Genomic DNA, 10,260 nt, shown 5'->3' with positions numbered 1-10,260 from the left:
GGAGCCACACACACGCCGACTTCCGCAACAACTGCAGTCCGTCAGAGAAGAGAAAAGAAAAGAAAAGAGGTATCACTCTGCCTCTATTTCCGTGCAACACAAACGCCATCGCCTGTGGCGGAGCCTGCTCTCAAGATCTAATGTGATGTTGATGTGAATGTTATGTGAAGCCCTTTTTAATTAGTTCCATGATCATTTATAAGAAAGCTAAGAGGACTTTATCTTTAATAACACATTTTAGATTCATTGTAGCAATGCCATTTTGCATGAACATGTTTGAGATCATATTGCAATCATATTTTTTTTTTTTACAAGAAAGACTGAAATACTCCTGACTGAAATTTTGTAATGTGACCTAATAACATGTTTAAATACATTTTTGGAAAACAAGTTCGCTGTGTGTGTAATTAATGGAAAAGTTATGGTTTATTCAGTCAAAACTACAATTAGTGAAACAACATCAAAGGGCAATTGCTAAAGGGACTAGGGCTAAAGGGATTAGAGCTAAAGACAAGGAAGTTTTCTGTCACAGTAACCTAAATTTAGAAACACATCTACCTTACTATTCACTTTTACTTGTAACGTAACTGAATTGACCTACACCCACACCACAACAATCTTTATCAATCTTTTCGCACGGTTGTTATATATTTAGCCATTATTTGCCTGGAGGAAATTCTCCAATGGACCTTCATGATGGCACCAGTGGAGATGGTGCGATTTGTAACGCAACTGCAAAGTATCTACTGCAGTAATTTATCTTCCCAAACATAGACGACCTTTGGTCCAGTCTAATCTACCTAACCTCTACTGTACTGTAGCCGCTGTCACTTCATTCTAATCAAACCTGCTTGACTTTGTGTGGGACGTGGATGCTGTCTGCTGACCAAGTATTGACCATGTATTTGACCATGTATTGTATCATGTGTGTAAGCAGGCTACAGTAGGCCTAAGGGATTTAACGTGCCTATGGATACTTGGACAAGGGATTTGACACACTATGGAAGCTTTTGCAACCTGACGCAACACATCTCTCACTAGTCCACGGTAATACATGGTGGAGTGAAATGAGACTGGCACTATAGACTTACCACTAGACATTTAGTTATTGTGCAGAGCAATAGTTAAACTATAAATAATTTAACGTTATACTAGAACTAACTCATGTTTACTTTAGCTACGTCAAGTTAGCCAGAGTAGCATAAGACTGGAAGGAAAGCGATTTTCCCTTCAAAATAAAAGCAAATATGTGACGTTTGGAAAACAAAGTAAGGATTTTATATGCTGGAGCGTAGAGAGCAAACGGAATAATGCTCACTGTAATCATTACATTAAATATGAAGTGAAACTAGCAGTTAAATAGATTCATAAACGATTATATTGTAATATGGTGCATGATAGTTCCTGATGAAAGCTGCTTTAAAGACGGATATGTTTAAGGCTAAATGGTTGCTGTAAAAATGACATTTTGCAAAACACAGCAAGTATATTTAAATGTACAGATGCCTCCATAAGTACTGTACATTCCTTTTTCACGTCTGTACTTAATAAGAACATGTTCATCAGCAAGGGTTTTGTTTTGAAAGTTTTGACCAGAAGTCCTATTATTTTTTTATTCTAGCTGCTAATGCATGTTCTTCAACAAGGGTTTTGTTTTGAAAGCTCTTACCAGAAGTCATTTTTTTAAAGAAGATTTTGGTCTGCTTGGCACTGGTAATATCTTACCTTAACTTCTTCTAAGTTATTCTAGCTTGATAATCATCATGGGCATCAAGGTAGCTGTAAGCTGCACCTTGTTATACATCTTGGTGGATGTTGCCATCACCACTGTCCTGTACACACACGGATCACACTTCACCGTATTCAGAGAGGACGCCCAGAACTTTAACATCCTCCAGTCGGTCCTGGACCTGTGGGGGACCGTGCTGGTCCGAGCCTCCCTCCTGTTGGGAGCCTCCATAGGGGTGTCGTGGAACGAGGAGGACGGCCCACGGAGGGTCACTGAACTATCCACCCTCATTCTCCTCATCTGCATGACCATCATCACCTACGCCCTGGCCAAGCTGCTGATGCAGAGCGAGCTGCAGGCTCTGACCCAGCAGCCCTGGTTCCTGAGCCTGTTCTCGTGGACCTGCGCCTCCTCTCTGGGAGTCGTGCTGCTCTGGAGGCTCCTGGGGAAGGAGCTCAACTCGGTGACCAACACCAGCAGCCCTGGCTCTGAGGAGACAGAGAGGCTGGTGGAGACGGCCGGCGAGGAGGAGCAAGAGGTGGGGAAGAAGAGGAGGTCGAGCAGGAAGGGGAGCCAGGAGAAGGAGAGCAACTCAGGAGCCACGTTGGGACGCCTGCTGGCCTACTGCAGCAAAGACAGCGGGCTGCTGTTTGTAGCCTTCCTCTTCCTCCTCATCTCCGCTGTGTGTGAGTGTCCTTGACATGGCCATGTAATGTAATTTAGTCTTGTTTATTACACATGATTGGAAGAGACCTGTGCAATAGGTCGTCACTCCCTTTGGCAATTATGCTTTGAAACATTGATTCTCTAGGTTATGACTGTCTTACTCACACCAACTTACTCTTAATGTTCTGCTCTCTCATCTCCATAGGTGAAGCCTTTATACCTTACTACACTGGAAAGGCCATAGATGGCATTGTGGTTCACCAGAGCATGGAGTACTTCACTAAGCCCTTGGCCACACTGTCGGCGCTGGCCTTAGCCAGGTGAGTCTCAGAGATGGTGGCTTGGATTGGTCTCTGTTTAGCTGTTTGTCTGTTTGTGTCTTTGTCTATCCGCCATTTAGTAAAGGCAGTTTATCTGATTTCAAAACAGTCAATTTTACCATGAGGATTCTACCTCATTTACTAAGAGGGAAAATGACCCCCCAAATGGTGAGTACTCCACCCTAACCTGAAACTCCAGATAAACCAGAAACAACTCAGTTCTCTTTCATAGCATTCGTTTCGATGTCTCACTATGGGATGCGCTCCTTCGCGTACCTTCAGAAGCTTTCCACCCTGAGTGGCTGGCAGTCGTGACGTGTGCGTCAGGACCCTCCTCCTATATATAGGACTGATGCTGCATCACCCGTCATTCAATCACCTTTTCTCGCTTCAAAAGTACTATCTCTCGCCTGCTGCTTCAGTTAACTAGCTTGATCATTCGCAAATCGGAGCGGACAACTCCATCGCCAAACGCTGGTTTTCTGGTGCTGCTTTCAGATTTCGCTTACCTTCTCCATAGGTAAGATGTTTAGAGAAATTCACTCTAGACTGTCTCCAAATGGTATGTTTGTCTCCTAGCTGCTATCACTAAGCTAACCACAGTTCGGTACACTAGTCAGGCTACCTGCCGTCTTCGCTCCACCTGGGCTAGCTTGGCTCTTATCATTCCAGATATTTTCTGCTCTTTAGCACTCCAGCTAAATGGCAACAGCTGCAAAGCTGCCCTGCACCACAGGGGAAAATAACAGCAGTGGTCATCTCTGCAACTGTGGGAAAAAGATTTTGAGCAAAGACACAGGTCTGCTCCGCTTGCCTTGGGCCAGAACATGCCCGAGCAGCGATCGATTCTCCCGGCTCATGCGGACACTGTACCCAGTTCACAGCAAAGAGCCTTTGTCGGAGGCTAGCTCGCCAAGCTAGCCTCACGGAGAGGGACTCTCTTCTCACTGCTGTCACCGAGCTGGGTGCTAGTGATGAGGAAACTCCTATACCAGCTAGCCAAGGCTGGGGCTCGTCACTGGATATTTCAGACCCTATGGCTGAGGAGCCCCTCCTGCTCGAGTGTGAGGAGGAGGAAGGGTCTATAGGAGAGGAGTTTCTCGTGTCCGATGAGGATGACGACAAGTCCTCTTTCGTCTTTTCCCCGGACTCATCATGTCAATGGCAGTCCCCTTGACATGCCGTATAAGGTGGCTGCCATGATGGTGAGGGCGCTGAACGTCACATCCATGCTCACTGCCTACCAAGCGGAGCTGTATGTTGACTTGGCTGAAAAGCCTGGCCCGGCCATGTGGAACGAGATTACCACGGTCACCAACATCTGTCTCCGTGTCCAACGATGCGCTGTCCAGGCGACAGGAAAGTCCATGGCTATGATGGTGTTGCAGGAGTGAGCCAGATGGCTCAACCTGACCAACTTGTCTGATAGGGAGGAGGAGGGCATCCTGGACGTCCCGGTTGTCCCCGAGGGGATCTTCCATGCAGAAGTGATGCAAGGCGAAGAAGAGGGAGGATGAAGCTTTGCAGCTCTGTCTCCCACAGAAGGCACAGCCAACAGCACAGCCGTCTCTCACAGATCTTCGCCCAGGCGGTCTCCAGGTCTAACCCCCACTTCCGCATCCCCAAACGCCCTAAGGTCCAGGTCCCTGCTCCAGTGCCTCCCAGAGCCCCCGATGCTAAAAGCGCCTGGTCCAGAAAGCCCTTCAACCCTGCTGCTGCACAGGCTAGCCGGCCGGTTCTGTCTACAAGTCAGCAGGCCAAGGGAAAGAAGAAGGCGTCTTAGCGGTCTACCTCGCCGATGAAGGGACAGCCAGCTGTTCCCTGTTCCCTGGCTTCCCTTGTTCTCCAGTGTGTCCTGGGAGGAATCCCCAGGCACTTCCCCGCCCTCTCTGCGACGTGTGGCCCTCGAGATGTGCCACCACGTTCCAGCCAAGAGGAGGAGACGAGACATTGTTCCGGTGGCAGGCTGCCTCCTGCCCCCCCCATGTCTCCCAAGCACTCATTCACACACATGTTCAATGAAAATAAAAAATATACTGTCGCATCCAGGCTCTCAGCCAAGGGCGCAGTTGAATATTTTTTTAAAAAAAGAAGAGAGAAAACACCTTCAAAAAGTGTATGTTACCCCTTTATAACACCCTTAGAGGGGGCTTCTGCTCTCTCGGGGGTGAATTGGCCCAGAAACGCTGTCCCAGCACTATCAAGTTGCACATGCACAGTAGCGTCTGGTCGCACTGACAGGCTTCAGTCTTTTTATCTATGTCTTTATTTTTATTTTATTTATGTAAAGCACTTTGAATTGCCACTGTGTATGAAATGTGCTATATAAATAAATATAATATTGCCTTGCCTTTCCTTGCCTGGAGGGCAGCATTACGCCACTGTAGGGAAAACTCGGGGCTCAGCTCGTTTTTCCCATAGACTGTAAAAAAAGATGGACGTAGTGAGTATGACTTCACCCATAGGTTTCTGAAGTGCCATTTTGAAGCCAGGAGCCAGCGCAGCCAGAGTGCAGCCATAGTGATGTCTCACTAAGTCTCCCATTGTGAGACATTGAAACGAATGCTATGAAAGAGAACTTTAGGTTACTTACATAACCACGGTTCTGAGTGCATGAGTGAGATGTCTCACCAGACCGCCCTTCTTGCTACTGGGGTGAAACGAGAAGAGGTGTGCTTATTGAATGACGGATGATGGAATATGGAGAGAATGGGATATAAAGTTCTCCAGCCCCGTCTGCCTCTGGCCAGCTTCCCATCCTCAGCAGACCTAGGCAGCAGTTTAAAGGAAGAGAAGAACAGCACAGGGGAAGGCAGAGACAAGAACATATTACATTTAGGCTTCAGAGGCCCGGGACAATGAGTCTGCCATCACATTGTGTGTCCCCTTAATATAGCGAATGTCGAGGTTGTATGACTGAAGGAACAAAGACCACCTTGTTAGCCTTTGGTTTGGACCTACCAGACACCAGCTGTTTACAGCAGCACATGTAAACGCTTTCATGAACTGGGTACAGGTTGAATCACTATTGTGTTATATCAATTACCAATAAAGAGTAGCAAAACAGGCATTTATTAATTTGAAAATGTTGCAAATTATTACTTTAATGTTTTCTAAAAAGCGTTTTGCCCTCTCCTCAGTTCACTTGCGATGGGGGTGCGTGGAGGAGTCTTCACCCTGACGTGTGCCAGATTAAGCCTTCGGCTCAGGAACCTTCTTTTCAGATCTCTGATGAGGCAGGAGATTGGCTTTTTCGATGCGAACCACACAGGTAATTGTGGTAACAATATTCATCCTTCCATCCATCAAGCCATTCGCATCTGCATCAAAATATCCATCCGTCCATCTAATTGTCTTCTATGACAAAAGAGCTCTCGTTCTAATGTTAAACCATTGTGTCACCCTATAGGTGACATCACTTCCCGTCTGACCGCTGACACCACCCAGGTGAGTAACCTCATCTCCCAGAACGTCAACATCTTCCTGAGGAGCTTCGTCAAGGGTGCCGGCTTCTTCATCTTCATGTTTGGGATGTCCTGGAAGCTCACACTGGTGACCATCATGGGATTCCCCTTCATCGGCATAATTTCCAAACTCTATGGCGAGTACTACAAGGTAAAGCATATCTTATTAGAATTAGAGTTCAACCAATATGGGTTTTTACCAATACCATTATTTTTGTGTTGAAGCTGCTGAAACTCGATTTTTTTGTGCCGATATTTAAATATTAACAATAATAATAATAAATATAGCAAGCAGCGATTTGCCAAGGACAAGCACAATCTGTAAATTGGCCAAAAAGATATTATTGAAATTCATTGGAAAAGGGATTATTTTTAATATTGTTGTATTTATAATATTGTTTGTAATATTTGTTTGTGTATTTGTAATATTGTTGTATTTATAATATTGTTTTTAATATTGTTGTATTTTTAATATTGTTGTTATATTAATATTAAAATATTAATATATTTAATATTTTAATATTGTTGTTTGTTAATATTGTAACAAACTTTAGACCCTTAAACCTCCAATAAGCGATTTTAGACCCTGTAACCAATCTTGAAACTAACGTGTGCTACGTGGAGATTTCCGTGAGACGTAATGAAACAAATAGCCACACACGCGGGCCAGCCTCTAAAGCTTGGTGTCAAATTCGGCCGAGTCGTAGTTTTTCCTTTTTTTTTTTTTTAAAACTAGCTTGTCTCCTCCCTCGCTGTTTGAAAGCGGCGCTCACCCCGTCCCATCCCTGAAAATATTTCTGGTAATGGCGGAATCAATGAAGCAAGCGAGTAAACTTGTTCAACTACAATAGTAAACTTGTTACCTACCTCTTCACTTGTTATTGTGGGACATGTAACCTTCAGCGGGAGAACAATCTGACAAAGCGAGACTGGTAACCGGCGACATTTCTCCGTAGGTACGTTTATTTTAGCCATTAGCCTTTATGCACGGTTTGTCCTTAAGGGCTTCCGTTGGCCAGTAGTTTTGCTGTGTGTGTTTACAAAATGTGTTGCAGTTTCTGTCACCCTCTAGTGGTCGGAAAATCGCTTAGTGTAGCTTTAATGGAATAGGAGTTAACTGTAATGGTAGGTTTAGAGTTCTGTTGTGCGACGACAAAGCTAACGTTCTACTAGTTTGTCAAAAGAGCATGTTTATCGCAGAACTAAACTAGAATAAAACACCTGAATGAAACTTTGAATGTTGACCATGAACATTAACAACCCATAAAATTGAGGAAGTAGTCTTGATCATGATGTCTGTAGCAGCGTTACTGTTTGAAAATAGAAGACGACAACAGATGTGTACATATGCCCGGATGCGCTCAATTAATATCAGGAGACATGAACTAGGAAAATACCGCTCTTTGGTGCAGGAAATGCGCCTTACTGATAAAGAATATTGTTGAAAGTAATTGTTCAGTGAAAGCCTTGTCGTCGACTTTGCAGATAAGTAAAGTTTTTTAGTATTTTTTTTTAGTAGGTGACAGCTAGGCTTGAAACCACAGAAGTTTAATGGATAGAACGGTCATTCCCAATGTTCCTGGACGGTCGGAGCGGCTGCCATTTTTACGTAAACTGTTAGGGCTAGCTTCTGTAACCAACTTACAGCAAGTCACTGAGGTGAGAGGTTTTACTTCATTTCGAACTCGAGTTCGTACTAATGCCTTCTGCTGTCTCCAGGCAGCACCACTGAATAAAGCGATAGCCCTTTTCACCCAACCAAGTCCAAACTTGGCCTTGACAGGCTGTGATAGGACCCCCTAGGGTCTACGTCACTCAGCCCGCCCAGGCGCTATAAATACTGTCACTGACTGCCAATCTTCCTCTTGCTAATTCAGCCACCGCTGTTTAAGCAAGCCCTTATCCTTTCGTAGCTAGCTAGCTAGCAGATATAGCTTCGTTTTTCGCTATCATCGCTTCATGTCGGACTTCAAGCGCTGCACAAAATGCAGGTCGCACATGACCAAGAGGGACTCTCACCATGTGTGTGTTCGGTGTCTCGGTCAAGGACACGCCGAGGCGGCTCTCTCCGATCCCTTTTTTTGCATTGACTGCACCAGCCTTCCACTCGGGGTCATTCGCCATCGTGCGGAACTGTTTAGCTCTCTGTCCAGCCGCCCGTGTACCGCCAAATGGACTACAGGCGCTCTGGAGGAGGCTGATGAAGAGGAAGGCGCTGATTTAGCCCCTTCGGGCGCCGCAGCACGCTCTCATTCCCCGTCTCTCTCTCAGTGTTCCCATCAGGGAGAGCAGGAAGAGATACCATCGAGCTACCGTTAAGAGGTGCGGGACTTCCACGCCGCCCAGTGGGGCTCCGAAGAGGAGGACGACGGAGAAGAACCTGCTGAGGAACAGCACATGGCAGCCCACCAGATCTCGGTGAAAGGTCCTTTCCACGAGGAACTTATGCGTCTTCTGGAGCGGGCTGTAGAGAAACTAGGGATTCCTTGGTCAGATCCCGAGCCACCTACTCCCTGCATGTTGGCTGGAGCATATCTTACCGAAGCTGTGACCGCTCCGGTACCTCCCCGCCCTCTCCCGGTGCTTAATGACCTGACGAAGGAGGTGAGGCTTTCCTGGGGAGCCCCACAGAAAGCCCGCTCCCCCATCCAGGCTTTCGGTATGTAGTCCACACTGGATACACAGCCGGAGTTGGACTACCTCTCCATGCCCCCCTTGGAGGAGTCCGTGGCTGCCTACCTGTGCCCCTCCCTCACCACGGAGAAGCCTCAACTGCTGTCAAAACCATGTAGACTCACGGCTAATTTGGTGGAGAAATCGTACAAAGCTGCGGGTCAGGCTGCCGTACTGCTAAATAATGTCTGCCTGCTGCAAGCCTACCAAGCTAACCTCCTGCGTGAGCTGGAAGGCAATGCTACGCCCGAAGCTTATGTCGAGCTCCGCAAGGCAACAGACTTTTGCCTTACGATGGCGAAGGGAGCGGCCCAAAATGCGGGATGTGTGATGGGTTTTTCGGTCGTCACCCACCGCCATTTGTGGTTGAACTTGACCCAAATGTCAGAGAAGGAGAAGAACAGGCTGCTGAACACGCTGGTCAAGGTGTCAGGCTTATTCGGTCCTGTTGTGGATTCCATAACGCACAAGTTTGAACGCCAGCAAAAGGAATCGGTGGCTTTGAGGAACCTCATGCCTTGTAGAGCCCGCTCTCCGCGGCGTGAGCCTTGCCAAGACCCCGGCCCTTCGCGACGAGACCAGTCGTCGCATAGACAGCCTGCTAGCGCTTCACGTCCCCAGGGCAAAGCTGCCCCGGCGCCGGAGACGCAACACCCGCCTCCTGCTAGTGGGATGAAAGGCTGGAGCAGACATCCTTTCCGGCCACCTCACCAGCTTCCCGCCCCAGCAGTGAGGGGCTAGAAGCCACACAGGGCCTGATTCCCTATGGGGAGGGGAACCGTATCACTGGACCGTCTTCCCAACCTCGAGTGTTACTACGGAAAAGAAAATGTCAAGTACTCAGTCCTGTGCTAGCGAAAGCCGCACGGCTAGTGTACCCAGTAAGCACACAACTTACCCATATCACTCCCCTCCTTCCAGAGTTATCCCCCAGTGTGTTCTCATGCCCTCTGGCCACTCGAAGATATGAGCGTCATGGCGTCAAACCTAAATATGAGCCCGAAGCTCTATGTGGAGCCGGGACATGTGCACAACAATACACAAACACACAGGGAAAATTGTGTACTTCATACTGCCCTCTGCCCAGTCGAAAACACGACCGTCATGGCCACAAGCGTAAATATTATGAGCCCGAAGTCTTGTGTGAGACCGGGACATCACATACCGATTTCACAAATGCAGCCGTCTGCCCAGCATATTTTGCCGGCAGCTCATTCACCGAATCACGTAAACACCATGCCTTGCCTATCGGTTCGCGTGAGCCTTTGGAAAAGCACATGCGCAGTGTCTCCCTGGCTAGAAAAGACCCTAAAAAAGGGTTATGTCTTGCAGTTCAGTCAGCCGCCACCGGGGTTCACCGGTGTCACACAGACAGTAGTCCCAAAACATGCAGTACCTACTCTGCAGA

General features: G+C 47.2%; 1 protein-coding gene across 1 annotated transcript in view; it reads left to right on the top strand.

Annotated features, from left to right (window-relative positions):
* The first annotated feature begins 1,725 nt into the window (after nt 1-1,725).
* Nucleotides 1,726-10,260, top strand: part of LOC144539614 (ABC-type oligopeptide transporter ABCB9-like) — a 15,816-nt gene continuing 7,281 nt past the window's right edge. The window contains exons 1-4 of the mRNA XM_078285228.1: nt 1,726-2,415; nt 2,601-2,715; nt 5,856-5,986; nt 6,125-6,330. Coding sequence (XP_078141354.1) covers nt 1,764-2,415; nt 2,601-2,715; nt 5,856-5,986; nt 6,125-6,330 — 1,104 coding nt within the window. The 5' untranslated portion in view covers nt 1,726-1,763. The remainder of the gene's footprint in view (nt 2,416-2,600; nt 2,716-5,855; nt 5,987-6,124; nt 6,331-10,260) is intronic.

The sequence above is a fragment of the Centroberyx gerrardi genome, chromosome 8, assembly GCF_048128805.1.
Source record: "Centroberyx gerrardi isolate f3 chromosome 8, fCenGer3.hap1.cur.20231027, whole genome shotgun sequence".
NCBI lineage: Eukaryota > Metazoa > Chordata > Actinopteri > Beryciformes > Berycidae > Centroberyx > Centroberyx gerrardi.
This window is presented reverse-complemented; position numbering and strand designations above follow the sequence as displayed.